Consider the following 15,429-nt stretch of genomic DNA (forward strand, 5'->3'; position numbering starts at 1 on the left):
GTTGTTATATTTCGGACTTGTACAAACGCGATATTTAGGTTCACATTGGAATGCACCAACTCAGGCCGATGGAAAGAGAAGGCTCTTGACATTTGAAGAGGAGAAAGGTAAGCTTTAAGTTATTAAATACATACGATTCATTACCGATTTTTTAATCAGCCCATTTTATATTACTTTGAAATATTGGGTGCTATAGCAACGGCTTTTAACAGGACAAAAAGAGACAGTGATGTTTTTACTGAAAGCAATGAATATGCCGGACCCACAGGTATGTTGCTATTTATAATAGTCAACACCGCGATAATTTAAAATGAATGACGAAATACCAAAAAATTACCTATACATTTATTAAGCAGGCTTGAGTTACTTAAAGAGAAGAAAGCCAACAGATGGTAGTGGTGATACTAGCAGTTCAGATAAGAGGCTGCCAGTGTAGATTATACAATTGTAAATATTGAGTTACAAATGAGCTGACCTAAATACTTGATAGAACTTTCATCGCTTCCGTTATTGACTAGTGAAAAATCAAATGAGTCTCTGATCTCGGAGCACGATCCTGTGGAGCAGCTACTTGAGAGTATATCGCGACCCATGGGATCCATCCTTGGCTCATATTCTTGGGAATTTGTGGCTAGTGAAGGAGGCCTTGAAATTGGTATTGCGTTTGGCAATTACTACAGGAGATGCTGTGAATCGAGCTTCAAGGCCAAATATCCAGAAGATGCTTTGTAAGTTCATTTCAGATTATTATCAAGTCCGTAGTACACAGGCCTAATTTAATGGTTCATCTCTCTTCCCTAGGGCCTTAAATGCGACACTATTGATAAGGGATAGCCCATCTCCGCTTCAGCTCGAATGCTTCGGGGAGGGATTTTTCGATCTAATGAGGGATGCCTTCAAACAACGTGTACCCACAAATGATGTCGCCGATGAACGCAAACTCATTAGGGATTGGTTAGATGTATGTCATCATTGTTGCGAAGGAGGCTCTATGTCGAAACATGCGGCTCAAATGCTTTATTTATTATGTATTATCATGATACTTTTAGGGTTTGGTTGATGATGATTGGAAGAGAGAAGTCACACTGGGACGCCTTGAGAATGTAGCTGTGACCAAGAAACTTCTGCCATTAAAGCGATATCTCATACAAGCTGTGTCTGAATTCGAAAGGGTTCAAAAAAACTCCTACAGTGAGGCTGATGGAATAGCATCATTTGTGATGCCGTTGTTGCGCAAGTTCTATCACAAACCAGACGAAGCAAGGCTTGCATAGTACGTGTAGGGAATCCTCATCACTTATTAGCTGCTTTTATTCTTCCAGACTCATACCCAATACATTATAAATTTTGCTAGCACAAATAACTCCTCCAAGACAAGCATATACCACCGAAGAATCCTTGAGCTCGAAACAAAGACATGTGGGCACCTGATATTACATCGAGAACAATTAGAAATATTGAACTGTTTTTTGGAGAAGTTTCTGGAGTATTGAACAAGGACACAACAAAGGAGGCTGGAGATTTAGTACGTCTAGGTGTGTATGGAAAGAACTCGATAGATCAAGTGGACGATATTTATGATATGTCTATAATTACGACCTTGGTACACATCACTGGACGCAAAGCCACAATGTATATTCAGTTCCCTCTGGGCACAATGTACATTATGGTCCAAGTAGGCACGTGGAGAGTGCCCGATTCACTAGAAACGCTCGATGCTCTTGCCCAGGACATAGGTTGTGTTGTGAAGACGGCCACATTATTCCATAGCCAGCTGGACTTATTACCAGCTAAGGTAGTGAAAGCGAAAAAGGCGAAGGAACATTTCCCTTCCATCATTACGCCCCATGCTAAGAGTGCTTTGCTTTAGTTTATGTCATTTAAGAGGATCGTTTTGCGCTCAATAGCGGGTTTCAAAGAATTCCCTTAGATCTTAAAGAATTAGGATAATAATAAAGGCGATTCTATTACACTTGGTCTAATTTGACAACAAAAGTGAGAGGGCGGCCATATATGGCGATTATTAACGTTGTTTTCGGGATTTGTTAGCCCTTGTGCGTGTAGAGTCGCTTTAGGCATCAGCTTTATAACTGGCGTGTACAATCCATTTTGAAGGTGATCAAGGGCTGTGAGGCAAGAGTGATTAGTATCAGCGGCCGTGGGCAATAACAGTGGATAGGGCTCTGAATGATGTTCTCGTATCTTAAGATGTACTGCGAACCCTCATTGTAAAAGAAAAAAGGGTCAAACAAAGACGACGCTCAAATGTCTTCTCAACTAAGCCATATCATTGGCTATGATAAAGGCACAGCGTGGTTCACACTTTGAGCGTTGATGATAGTACGGAGCAGCTCCTGGAAAGCCAGTATCACTCCCGTCATATCTCTTTGCTCGTTGATGGTTTCTAGCAACCTTAATCGACCATAGAATCATTCACTTGATCGTCTCTCCCTCTTTCTTTTCTTTTCCCCTCTTCCTCCCAAGCACTAAGGATAGATAGACTTGTTCAAGTTGAAGCGAAACTAAAAAGGGTATGACGGTTGTCGCTTCGAAGATGAGGAAAGACATAGATGAAGACATTTTATCTTGGACAAAGAACATAGCATTGCAGAAGCACAAGGAGCATATTGAAGATCTCAGGTTTGAAAGCGGATTTCCAGAAGAGTATGGATCATTGCAGGGATGTAATCACCTCGATTTGATTGATTATCAAGGGAAATCATTGCCCGAACCGATTCACTTTTTGAACCTCATCAAGGCTCACAGCTCGATCATCACCACATTTCCCTTAAGCAGCACGCTGGCCTCGTATGAGCTCTGGAAGGCGCTATTGGGATGTACTCACCTCAATCGCTTGAAACTTTGGCACGTAAATATGGATAAAGTTAATATATTCCTTCAAATCTGCAAGAATGTCAAGCATTTGAGCTTGTCTATTGTGTCCATAAGCCAGCTATCTGTCGACTTCCTGAGTAATGAGGCCAACGAATACTTTTTCCCAAACATTCGCACACTAAATATGAAAGATGTCAGGATAATCAACCCTCCACACCCCTATACATCCTCATATTGTCTTGGCATATTAGTTAAGAGATGTCCAGGACTGTGTGGGTTGAGATATGTCGACAGCAGTGAGTACCTTGCGATGAGTCAACCATCCCACGAGAATTTCTACAGGGCGGCATTTCTTCAACTTTCCTGGACATTAGCAAGCCTATATCTCTTACATGTACATAAAAGACGAGGATATGGCCGCACTTCTCAGACAGATGACAGAACTAAGGCGGCTATATACCCCAGTTTGTGACTTTAGTCAACTCTCTCTGCAAGAATTACTAGCGGACAAGCAAGAGGTAGCGGATAATGGGCACATGATACGAAAGACAAGGCTTCGGAGGCTCTGCGAGACGATCAAAGTATTGGAGTTCAGTACATTTGGCAGTGTAGATGGCATTGTTCAAGCGATTTTATCGAATTGTCCAAAGCTGGAGCGGCTGACAGGACCTACGATAACAGTGACAGAGATTGTCAATGGAGCAGAATGGGCTAGCACTAGGCTGACTGACCTGAATGTCTATTTTAAGGCCGACGTTGATCAGGAGACTGTGGAGGGTATGGCAAAGGTGCGCATTGCATTGAGACAACTGGGCACGTTGCATTCGGCTATCAAAGTCGCGTGCAAATGCTTATGGAAAACAGATGCTGGACTTGAAGCTAAGAGCAGATTTCGATGAATTAACTAACCTGAAGAGCCTGTGTATGTTATGGTTCAGCGATGATGAGTACCAACAAACTGGACTCGAGGATGCGACATGGACTGTAAACAACTGGCCCAGTTCAGAAGCTTGACTGATTGCGCGTACTCAAAGTCGGATAATGATGAGAAGGGCGTACAGTTACCTGAAAGGAAGTTTTTTATTTTTTTTTTTATTTTTTTTTTTTTTTTTGAACCTCTGGCAAACAGCTCATATGTGGCATACATAAAGACTTCATCAACCAAAATGGAAGTTTACGTTTTTGTTAATGAGGTCATTGCGGGTAACTACTGAGGCTTTTCGGCAGTACTTCCTGAGGAAAAATGGCGAGAAAAAGAATTGAAGAGAGTGCTTCTCTTCATGATCATTTCAAAATTTTATGTTTTTGACCACTTTCTTTCAGGCGAGTATACATGTACGCACTCTTCTTTATGTCGCACCATTATCCACTTGCGAATAGATGATGGAAGTAGCGAGATAGACTCTTAATATACAGCCTACTGTAGAAAATAAGAACATTGCCGAGCTTATATTTTAAATACTATTTTCTTTTTTCTTTTTCTTTTTCTTTTTCTTTTTCTTTTCTTTTCTTTTCTTTTCATATCATTTTATTTATTTTATTGTGTGCGAGGCACGTGTAATGTATCATAGCTCATGTGTAGTTCCTGGGGTAGGTGTAGCTTGTATTGAAGAATTAGTCCATCATGATAGGGAAAGGAAAAAAGGGAAAAGAAAAAAGATCATCTTAATTATTCCAAGAGGCAGCAAAGATCTCCTCCTCCGAAGGAGAATGTTCATCTTCGTCATAAGATGAACCATCTTCTACTTCTTGCTGTTCCTGCTGCTGCTTTTGGGTACCATCTGGGTGACCAACCATATCCAAATATTCCTCCGATTTCATTTCTTCAATCCAATCCTGCAAACCAGCTTCATTATCCAATCGGCGCTCTTCATCCTCGTCCTCCAGGCTATAGCTAAAACTATAGTTATCCTCCTCCTCTTCCTCCTCTTCCTCCTCTTCTCCGTCCTCGTCTGCATACTCGTCTTCTTCCTCTCCTTCGTTTTCAGTCTCATTTGTATTGCCATTGATTTCAACATTGTCGTCCCCGTCAGCCTCGTCCGAAGCAGAGCTGATATTGAAGAAATCATTATCATCATAATTTTGGTCTTCTTCGGGTTGCTCGAAATCGAAAGTAAGGTCGCCGTCAGCGTCTTCGCCTTCCTCGCCCTCATCCTGCTGTTCATCTTCATAATCTCCATCGGCTCTCTTCTGAAGAGTAGCAGGCTTTCCAAAGTCAATAGTAGTTGGGATCTTTGTATCAAGCTGTGCACCCAGGTGCAAATCTTGTCCAAAGTCAGACTTCAGTAACAGCTTAGGATCCTCACCGTAGATTACAGCCCGCTTAGGCAAACTGCGACGACGGCGGCTACTGGCATCTCCGCCACGGGCACCTCCAATGCGATAGTTGATAGGGATATCTCTTTCTTCAAAGTCATTGATGATGCTTCCTATAATTGAAGTTCATAAAATAAAGATAAAAAAAAAAATGAGCCATAAGGATTTGCAAGAAGGGAAGAGTACATATTACGAGAGAATAAAGATAGAATAGAGGGCATTCATATGCATAAGAGAAAGGAAGCAATCTTTTGCATGCATAAGCAAAGAGATGAGACTTTGTCTAATCATTGTTTCAGTGTCATTCAAGACAATGTCAAATACAAAGACAAAGACAAGGATGTATATGATTACCTTGCCAAATTGGAGGGGATTGGTAGCGAGAGTAGTCGAAAAACTCTCCTTCTGCCTTGGCATTGTCGAGGACAGCAGCACCAGCAGAGGCACTAACAGGAGCGGCGACTGGGGCTGCAGTAGCAGACAAAGTCGAAGCCGAGGCAACCAGTGCCATGGCGACAGCAACAGTCAACAAAATAGTCTTGGTCATGACGTATGAATATGTGAAGGGATGGAGATAGATGTTGAATGTGAATGTATAATGTGAATGTATAATTAGTTGGAAGAGAATGGAGTGAAAGAAAAAAGGCTAATAAGTGAATAAAAGAATGAAAAGGAAAGAATGGAAACGTGTCTTTAGTTCTGCAATTCTCATGTTCATATGAGACATGAGGCTCTCAAATACCATTTTCTTTTTTTCTCTTCAGACTCGTCTGTTGATGCAATTTATCAAATTCAAAAAGGCTAGACCCAATGGCTGGTGGGCGCAAGAGAAATACGGTTATATTAAGGGGAAGATGCGCCTAAACAGAAACGGATATCGTTCCCTTCATTCTTCTTACGATAGTCAAGTGGCCGGCCCAGAATCCTAGTCAGGGTCTATTCGATGAGAGATGAAGAATGAGGTGGTTGCCCATGTATTTGTCGAATAAAGAATATCTGGGCTGTACTGGTGTCGAATAAAAACTGAAGGTTGAGAAATACGCTTTTCTTCCCATCTATTCGACTCTTGTAATCCCCTTTCATTCGATTCTGTACCACATCAGAGATCTAATTTTGCAATATATGCGGGAGCCTCTACTCGACTTATACACGAGCTGACCACGACATAACTCATTAAAATATATGGGCATGCACTGCTACTTAGATCGATAAAGATAGCTACTTGTCTTCTTCACACCTTCGCAGGGTTATCCTCTTTTTCAAATATAAAAGCTGTGTTGAAGACGCTATAGCCAAGTCACTCTGCTATAAAGCCTAGAATATGCTTGAAAATTGTTAAATAAATTGTAATAAATCCAAAGCGATTAATTGGACGCTTTTCAAATTCAATTACCATTGGCATCCTCTCTTAATATAGTCCCCCGTCATTGTGTATGAATATGGTAGGTCGGCCATCTGTGAATTTAATACTGGTTCTTACAGGTAGTGTGTGCACCTGCTTTCCTTCCAGCACGTACGGAAAAACATGCTCATTTTTTGAGTTCATCTCATATTCTGGTGGATTTTCATATCAGGAGTGTAATATAAAGTAAAAAACAGTCTACAAGGCGATGGTGATTGAGGAAAACAAGACATGAAGAATAGCAGATATGTTATTGGATAGAAAAGATCAAAATTGCAAATGGTAGTAGTAATAATAGTAATAGAAAAACTAGTTGTAGTACGATGTGAAAAAGAGGAGGATGAGGTGTATAAATGACAAATAACGTTGTCCGACAAGTTGCTTCTTTCCCAATGGTCCTGTAGTCTTTTTTTTTTTTTTTTTAGTCGTCCTTGATGACATCTTCCTTCTTCAACTTCTTCTCTTTAGCCTCTTCAATCACTTTGCCATGGATCTTCTTGCCCTCTACAAGCACTCCTGTACCTTCCTCTTGCTCCACAAGATCTGCTAATTCTACAATGTGACTTAGGAGGACGAGGCCGTCGCCATCAACATCTAACTTCTTGACAATCTGCTTAATCTTTTCCTCGTCGGGCGCGTGCTTGATAACTTTGAGTGCAGACTCAATATCCTTCACCGTCAGCTCACCACGCTCATTAGCCTGGAATGCTTGTAGTTTGTTGCCCTCCGCATCATATGCCTGCAATTCCTGATCCAGCTTAGCAATCATCTTCTCCAGGCGGCTGCCCAATCGTTTCGACACATTGTGTTCCTTACGCTGTACCTGTGCAAGCTCCTCAATATCCTACGCACAAAATTAAAATAAAAGAAAATAACAGATATAAGCATATGAATAACAAATAATGTTTGTATCCAAAGAAAAAGAGTGTTTTTTTTTATATCGCAGCCAAAGCCATACCTCTTTATATTCCATACGATCTTCCTTCAGGTCCTCGAGCTCTTCACGCTCTTCCAATACTGCAGAGCGAGATGACATAATACACAAAGCTTCGCGCAATTCGAGCAATTGTTCCTCTGTCATGCGAGCAGTGTCTTCATCTTCCTCAGGCTTGGGTGGAGCTGCGGCTGCGGGAGCTGCATCAATAGATTTAGCAGCCTCCAATAGCTCTGTGGTTGCAGCAGTAGCTCTTGTATCCTTGGCAACCTGAGCAGCCACCTGAGCATCAGTCAAAAGCTCTGATGCGCCAGCAAAGGTAGCAGGGGCACCAGCGGCAGCGGCAGCGGGTGTTGTTTTGTCAAAGACAGGGATACCTGAAGAAGCAGAAACCACAGGTACTTCCTGCTTCTCCTGCATTATTTGTTTTTCCTGCGTCTTCTGCTTCTCTCTTTCTTCAGCCTCCTTCTTGATCCTTGCCTCCTCCTTGCGAGCTTTACGGGCCTTTTCTTCCTTCTCTTCTTGTGCCAATTCATCTGCAATCAATTCTTCCTGTTGCTCCAGGACTTCAAGCTTTTGTTGAGGAGTAGCAGCGCCCTCTAGCTCAGACACATGCAGCTCTGTTTCTGTCAATAGGCTGTCTGGAAGCGATGAGAGCGTTGCTTGAAGCGCCTCCACTGGCGTGGCTGATTCTTTGAAATCAGAGAAAGCAAAGGCGCGTGACAGGATCAAAAGAGAAGAAGGAATAGCGTATTTCAGATTGAGCTCGAGCCATTGTTCTAATTCACTGCGAAGACGAGCTGTCGAGACGCCCCCTGTACGGATTCCACGCGACTGACAAGCTGCCTGAAGCTCACGAGTTGTCAACGAATCTACGCCCTCAGCCATAATCAACTAGAGGTGAATTAAAAAGAAAGGAGGAAAAAACTTCGTTAGGGTTTCACAACCGAGTACACACGCTTTGCATCCATGACACGCTAAAGAAATAATAAATAATCAAAGGAAGGAAACATTCAGGACGAAGCATATATTCTCTTTTGCTGTGTCATTGAACTCTCTACCTTATCATCCTGCTTAATTGAGTTCATCTTGTTTCGGATTTGATATCTCAAAAAGTTGTCGGTTCCGAAGGCGTTGAGGTTCATGTAGCGGCACATGGAGACCAGTTGAGGTCTGGACAGATTATCGAGTGTTAATTCATCATGGAACAACTTGGCGACTCTGATCAACTCATCTGTCGAAGCCTGTTCACCCGTCGTGCGGACCTTTCTAAAGAAGTCACCAAACTCCTTGACAGCTTCAGCACGCGACGATCCAGGGATGCCTGATTCCTCAATAGTTTCTTGTAAGAATTTTGCCATCTCTAAGCGCATCTTGAGCAGCTTCCTCTTCTTTTCTTCCTCTGCATACTTGTCTTCAAAGGTCGAGGGAAGCATGTTGGGGAACAGTTTAAGCGCTACAGGTAGCAGGAGTTCCATGAATGGCACAATCAAGAAGACGGAGAAGGGGAGCAGTCGAAGCAAGTCTCCAGTCGTGCGTCGCAGCTATGAAAGGTCAATTTTTTCGTGAAGGATAAGTTTGGTGCTTGATTCTTTTGACTTTCTTTCTTTCTTTCTTTCTTTTCTTTTTTTCATTAAAATCTCCTCAGCACTTGCACTTGCCTGTCTTTGTTCACGCCGAGTCAGTTTGTTTCCACGCAATAGCCGTCCAGCCAACTTGGTGGAGATCTTGATCTCCTTACCAAGCAACTTTGTACCGTGCCAATAATGAACCATCTCATTCTTGAATCTTTCCCAAAGCGATTTCTTTGGCTGGACAACCGCGCCTTCTCCTGCAATGCCACTGGCAGCCTCAATTGCCTCCTTGGCGGCCTTTGCCTTTGCCATCTCTGCAGAGCGAGAAACAAGAGTCTCCTTTTCGATAGTTGATTTGAGGACTGGGTGTGGCTGCTCAGCAGAGCGGAGGAGACGAAGAGAGGAGGGGATTCGGGGGAAAGGTGAAGAATGGAAGCCATGATGGTGGCGTTGTTTCAACGTCGAAGAAAAAGAAGTCGTGGTAGATCCTTGACCGTTGATAGTACGTCGGACATTTACAGCTTGAACATGAACTGTACGATAATAGGGCGTCGTTATACTCATGCGCAAAGCATGAACATGGGGGCCATTTACTAAACAGAGTCATGTGCGAAGAAAAAGGTAAAGAGTAGGTTTTTTTTTGCTTTTAAAATCTGATGTTGCTACCCATGTCATTCATTTCTACATTAATGTATAATGCATTTTTATGACGCATGTGATCCGGATCAGTTGAAAAGTTTATTTTGGAATAAAGAATTAGATCGGCTCATACCTGCATGGTCCCTGTTGGATGCAGATCCGGCCCTGAGTGTAGGTCTAAGAATATGATACATAGTTTTTTTTTACAAGAGGATCAGCAAGGACAACAAAAGAATGGATGGACTAAAAAAAGAGGAGAACGAATGGAAAATGAGAAGGAGGGAAAAAAAAAAAAAATAAACCGGAGCAATACAGTTTGAACAGGGACTATGAATCTGATAATTGAAGTATCTAAAAAGGCAATTCGTGCGCTTTGACGTGTCCCTAACGCGAAAATGTGACCATCGATTTTTATAAGGTGTTTGTTGTTGTAACTGATTAAAATAATTCATTTTTCATAATTGTCTCCGTTAATAACTGATTTCTCAAGTACACGTGTGCCCTCTTATTTCCTCACCAAGCGACTCAAAGCTTTCATTCTTTTATTCTTTCTTTCTTATGGTGTTGGGGAGATAGAGTATTAGAACAATAGAAAGATTATGGATATGGGGCTGAAAGTAAAATGGAGTAAAGTACGCTCATAGATAAAAACGTTGCCGACAGATACAAAGCAGCAGAAAAGAACAATGATGACAGCCGTTTCAAGCATGCTAAGGCTAATCCTCCTGTTTATATGCTTCCTTCTATGAATATTCTGTCTGTTACTAGTTTAAGAGGCAACCTGTTTCTTAACTACAAAAAACATCTTGAAAGCAAAGCCTATGCAGGCTACGACTTTTTCTTTTTCTTTTTCTTCCCTCGTGAACCGGGACATGACATGAGGTATTTTTAGTTAACACGTTTAATAAAGATCATCAGAAGATGAAAAAAGAACAATAACTCAATGAACATTCTCTGATCGCTAGAATTTACCCAAAAGATCGGGATTCCAAATCTTAATCTAAAGCATCAAAGACAGAAAAGAGAGAGGGAAAGAGAGGGCAGTGCATAGCATGGCATGCGCGCCAATAGTGCACAGGGTCTTGAAAGATATGGGAACGGCCAATCGATAATGGAATCATCGAATTTCGGTATGTTAGAAATGTTGGACGAGATATGAGACGAGACCCAGGAACATGCGATTCATGCCTTTTTTTAAAATATACCGTTGATCGCGCCTATGTCCATGTCAGACATTGCATTGTTTTAATATTCATATTCCATTTTCTGTCTTGATTCCCGACCAGGCCAGACAAAGTACACCAACCGGCCCACGCGCTTCGAAAAAAAAAAAAAAAAAAAAAAAAACGAATTCTTTCGGAGCATTAGCTTTTTCCATTTGTCCCTAGACTACCTTAGCTAATTATGCAATCATCTATCATCAATCATTACCATTAAATGAGTGAATAGAATAAATAAACAGTCCATCGTATCGTTGCATCGTTGCATCGTTGAATAGTTGCATCGTTGCTTCGAAAGCGATGTGCGGTAGAAAAAAGGCGTGAGCAAAAAAAAAAAAAAAAAAAAAAAAAAAAGCTGAAAACCCTTCATTTTGTGCGCCTTTTTAGGAAACCATGTCAACTTGCTTGTTGTTTGTATTGTACATGTAATGTGTGTAATGTGGTTTCTTTAGTTTTTCTTTCAGACAGACAGAACAGGGGAGGCGACGTTCAAATATTAAGAGAAGACTTTTTATCAATTCTTGTCCACCATCATGATGAATAAAAAAAAAGAGTAACAAGATTATAGATCAATCTCTCTCTTGAACCTTTTTCCTTCTTTCTTGAGGTAACATGTACACAAAGAAGAGAGTACAAGAGAACATCAGAATGTTGCACCACACTTTGTTGACAGAAAGTTCATCTAAAGGAAAGGAACACAACCAACAAAAATATATATATATAAAATAGAGCATGAGAAAGTTTGTATTCTATTTTTGTATTGCTATTAGAAATCCAAAGCACCTGTTCACTTTGGGTCACGAAGTATTTTTTTTATTTTATTTTTTATTTCTAATAGGTCTTGATGAGAAGATGAGCAATGTTACTTCTTACAGGGTTGTCATTCTATCTTTTAGTTCCTTTTAATTTAAACTACCCATCAATTTTTTCCTTATTTTATTTTTTTAGACTATGATCATTTATATGAATTCAAGAGAACAAGAACAGGGGTAAAAGAGAAAAAAAAAAAAAAAAAAAGAGAGCGCGTTATTTGGTGGATCCAATGGGCTTGTAAAGATTTTTATTTTTCGTTGCCATTTCAAGGGCTGAAGTCCAAATTGATATGATTAATAGGTTGAACCCCTACTGATGGAATGGGCCAATCCCTTCCCTCAAGATGAAAATCTACTCTTTACAAACAACAGATCTGCATACTTGAACGATTGGAACTCTCTCTTTCTCTCTCTCTCTCTCTTTCTTCCCTTTTTTTTTTCCCGTTTCCATCCTCCCCTCACCCCCTATCCTTTGCATCTGCTACTTCTGCCTGTATGTACACTAGTCCTTCTTTTATACATCGCGACTGTTTCACAACTTTTTCATTTTGTCCACACAATCACCCCAAATAAGTTGTAACCTTCTCAATTAACAGGATCTGCATAAGAGGGATAAAATTGCACTTGCCCCATTCACTTTCTCATATCCCAAAACTACATTGTCTATTCCCAAGCAAAAAACAATACCCCATCTTCATCTTTCGCCTGAACTTCTTTCCCTACCTTCCCTCTATCTTCTTCTTCTTCTTCTTCTTCTTCATCATCATCATCTTTTTTTTTCTTGAAACTTAAAGCAAAACGTATTCGGTTGCGATTCAGAATACTTTCTATCCTTTTCAACATTCTTTTGATCCTCTACCTATCTACCCTTTGCTGATCAACATCAATAAATCAGGCGCGTACATCACTAACTGATAGACTACATCTTTAAGCCATGGTGTCATCCAATGGATCCAAGAGGGAAACATTGCCCCATCATCCTTCTGATCTGACCATCACCGAGTTGCATGACGAGAACACCCCTTTACTTGCCAACAGTAGTGGCAATAGCAGCAACGATAGCAAGAACATCAACACCAATCATAACAAGATCAAAACTAAAGAGGTTGATCCCACAACGTTCTACGTCAAAACCCTCAAGGGGCACTTACCTTGGTATAAACGGCCATCAGTCTTTTGGCTTCTTCCAATCTTTGGACTCTCATGGCTTACCCTGGGTATGTTGAATTCCTCTCTAGGACAGTTCCAGGCAGCACTGCTCTGTCGAGAATACATTAACCGTCATTCCTCCAATGTGACGGCGACTACAATTACGATTGCGACTGTGCCCAGTAAGGATTTGTTCAGTTACTTGGCACAGACTCCAAGCATGGCAAGCACCACCACCACCACTACTACTACTACTAGCAACATGATTAGTACAGGTCTTCTAGGCTTGAATTCATTGAGCAGAAATGTGATGATCGCAATGAGACCATCTGAAGAGTGCAAGGCTCCAGAAATTCAAGCGTTCACCGCAAAAATCATTGCCATTATCGAGATGCTCACTGGTATTGCGAGTAAGTTTTAATTTTAATGTTTAGTTCTTAAATCTTTATTTTATGTTTTTATTCCTAATTAATAAATCTCAACTGTTTTTTTTTTTTAGGCACAATTTCCGTAGGCTACTACTCATCTTTGAGTGACAGGCATGGTCGACGAATTGTCATGATAGTCTGCTTTTTGAACACGTTACTGACCCTTGCCGCGATTATTGCCATGAGTATGTACTGGGATCAGATCGGCCTACCACTCATGGTTGCGTCAAGCATCCTCAATGGCCTTCTGGGAACTATTAGCCTGGGTCTTACCATGACTCTGGCATACACTGCCGACTGCACTGACCCTGCTAAACGAAGCCTGGCATTTACTTGGGTTCACGCCAGCCTCTATCTCGGGCTTGCTATTGGGTAATGTCTTTTTTTTTTTTTTTTTTTTTTTTTTGTTAGTAGTAGCAACAGCTACTACAAAAAAAAAAAAGTTGATAATCATCAGACAAGTCAACTACCATTTTAATGTTATTAATATCACTTTTTTTATTTTTTTAGACCCTTCCTTGGCGGAACAATTGTCAGAGCTTCTGGCACAATCTTAACACTCGTGTACATGGATGTGGCTTCGAACGCGCTCTGTCTCTTGCTCACAATCCTCTTCGTCCCAGAATCCCTTCCAATATGCCAATCGGAGAAAGTACAGCAACTTTACGAGACCTTCAAGAAGGAAAAGGAAAAAGAGGAGAATAAGAACGACTCCAACTCGGATGAAGATCTTTCTACTTCCTCTCAAGAACATATCCCTTGGTACTCACATCTTATTCACTCCCTCAGGTTCTTCAAGCCGAACGGGCGTAACACTAATCTCATCCTCTTGGCTGTCATCTCTTTCTTGGGGATGTTGGCCTACCGTGGAACGCTCTCAATCATCATTCTGTATACCAATCGTCTCTTTAACTGGACTGAATACGAGGTAAAAAAAAAAAAAAAAAAAAAAAAAATGTTCATACTTTTCGAATGAGAATTACAAGAATGGGATATTCATCGAAACAAACAATCAAAAAAAAAAAAAAAAAAAAAAAAAAACTGTATAAACTTTCATTTTAGGATGGAATCATGTTCTCGCTCAGTAACCTTGCTCGCCTGCTTACAATGATCGTTTTGATCCCAGTCTTGGCCCATTTTCATAAAAAATCCTATGAGAAGAAACAGAGGAAGGTTCAAGCCAAGGCTGCCATGGATGCTCGTCGTCATGGAAAGCAACCTACCTTGACCACAAACGCACCAACATTTTCTTCTGCAGCTTCTTCTCCCCAACAACAAGTCCTCGATAGTGCAGATTTAAGCATTTATCAGGTAGCAATGCTTACCAATGATCCTACTATTTCAGCAAGTGTACAATATCCAAGTGAGCCTGAAGATTTCAAGCATAGACAACGTCAAACATCTCTCGACTCGGTCACAACTCTTACAACTCCTTCATTAGATGGTGAAGATTCATCATTATCCCCTGAGGCAAAAACTGAGGCTGCAGAAGATGCCCCTAGGAGTAGAGAACAGACATTCAGTGACATGAAGTTTGATACTTGGATGGTCCGCCTTGGATTTGCAATCAATTCGATCACTTATGTGGGATATGGTCTTGCAACTGAGGGCTGGGTATTTTACCTTGCGACTGCGTTGCATTCCATCTGTACAATCTCCAATCCGTCGCTCAAGTCCTTACTCACCTATATGGTAGAGCCTTCTCAATTTGGAGCAGTTTTGGGTGCTTTCCAGATTATTGATTCAATCGCAATTATCTTTTCTCCTATTGTGATTTCTTGGGTCTATGCATTGACAGTTGGTATTATGCCCGAGTTTGTATGGTACACCTGTGCTGCCTGGGCTGGTATCTGCGTCGTGCTTTCGTTCATGATCCGACAGAAACAATTCCGAAATAATATGAACATTTAAAAAAAAAAAAAAAAAAAAAAAAAAAAAAAAAATTCATCAATCTACTCTTTCCTTCCATCCATTTGCACAGTCTTCTCTTTCCATTTGATACCCTTTTTGTTTCCTTCTTCCCCATGTATCTTCTTTATCCAATCTATTAAGATATATGAATATGACATTGCATTCCACAAATGTTACTTTCCCAGCAGAATTAAAATAAAAAAAGTTGC

General features: G+C 40.9%; 5 protein-coding genes across 5 annotated transcripts; 3 read left to right on the top strand and 2 right to left on the bottom strand.

Annotated features, from left to right (window-relative positions):
• The first annotated feature begins 169 nt into the window (after nucleotides 1–169).
• Nucleotides 170–1,357, top strand: BCR41DRAFT_344193 (hypothetical protein). The gene is made up of 3 exons (XM_022022452.1): nucleotides 170–728; nucleotides 802–961; nucleotides 1,050–1,357. Exons 1-3 carry the CDS (start codon nucleotides 592–594, stop codon nucleotides 1,272–1,274), a joined length of 522 nt encoding a protein of 173 aa, XP_021886531.1. The 5' UTR covers nucleotides 170–591; the 3' UTR covers nucleotides 1,275–1,357.
• A 60-nt stretch (nucleotides 1,358–1,417) lies between these two features.
• BCR41DRAFT_391280 (hypothetical protein) lies at nucleotides 1,418–3,849 on the top strand (the record flags this gene model as incomplete). The annotated part of the gene is made up of 4 exons (XM_022028339.1): nucleotides 1,418–1,795; nucleotides 2,597–2,837; nucleotides 3,241–3,623; nucleotides 3,700–3,849. The coding sequence occupies 4 exons, from the start codon at nucleotides 1,418–1,420 to the stop codon at nucleotides 3,847–3,849; spliced, it is 1,152 nt and encodes a 383-aa protein (XP_021886532.1).
• A 624-nt stretch (nucleotides 3,850–4,473) lies between these two features.
• BCR41DRAFT_417968 (hypothetical protein) lies at nucleotides 4,474–5,854 on the bottom strand. The gene is made up of 2 exons (XM_022029564.1): nucleotides 5,506–5,854; nucleotides 4,474–5,264 (listed from the first exon to the last, which is right to left on the bottom strand). Exons 1-2 carry the CDS (start codon nucleotides 5,696–5,698, stop codon nucleotides 4,501–4,503), a joined length of 957 nt encoding a protein of 318 aa, XP_021886533.1. The 5' UTR covers nucleotides 5,699–5,854; the 3' UTR covers nucleotides 4,474–4,500.
• Nucleotides 5,855–6,974: 1,120 nt separating this feature from the next.
• Nucleotides 6,975–9,373, bottom strand: BCR41DRAFT_376264 (LETM1-like protein-domain-containing protein; the record flags this gene model as incomplete). Its single annotated transcript, XM_022027033.1, has 4 exons — nucleotides 6,975–7,397; nucleotides 7,512–8,381; nucleotides 8,549–9,031; nucleotides 9,149–9,373. 4 exons carry the CDS (start codon nucleotides 9,371–9,373, stop codon nucleotides 6,975–6,977), a joined length of 2,001 nt encoding a protein of 666 aa, XP_021886534.1.
• Nucleotides 9,374–12,666: 3,293 nt separating this feature from the next.
• Nucleotides 12,667–15,220, top strand: BCR41DRAFT_366564 (major facilitator superfamily domain-containing protein; the record flags this gene model as incomplete). The annotated part of the gene is made up of 4 exons (XM_022026230.1): nucleotides 12,667–13,291; nucleotides 13,381–13,681; nucleotides 13,820–14,237; nucleotides 14,372–15,220. The coding sequence occupies 4 exons, from the start codon at nucleotides 12,667–12,669 to the stop codon at nucleotides 15,218–15,220; spliced, it is 2,193 nt and encodes a 730-aa protein (XP_021886535.1).
• Between the last annotated feature and the right edge of the window lie 209 nt (nucleotides 15,221–15,429).

The sequence above is a fragment of the Lobosporangium transversale genome (genome assembly GCF_002105155.1).
Source record: "Lobosporangium transversale strain NRRL 3116 chromosome Unknown BCR41scaffold_1, whole genome shotgun sequence".
Lineage (NCBI taxonomy): Eukaryota > Fungi > Mortierellomycota > Mortierellomycetes > Mortierellales > Mortierellaceae > Lobosporangium > Lobosporangium transversale.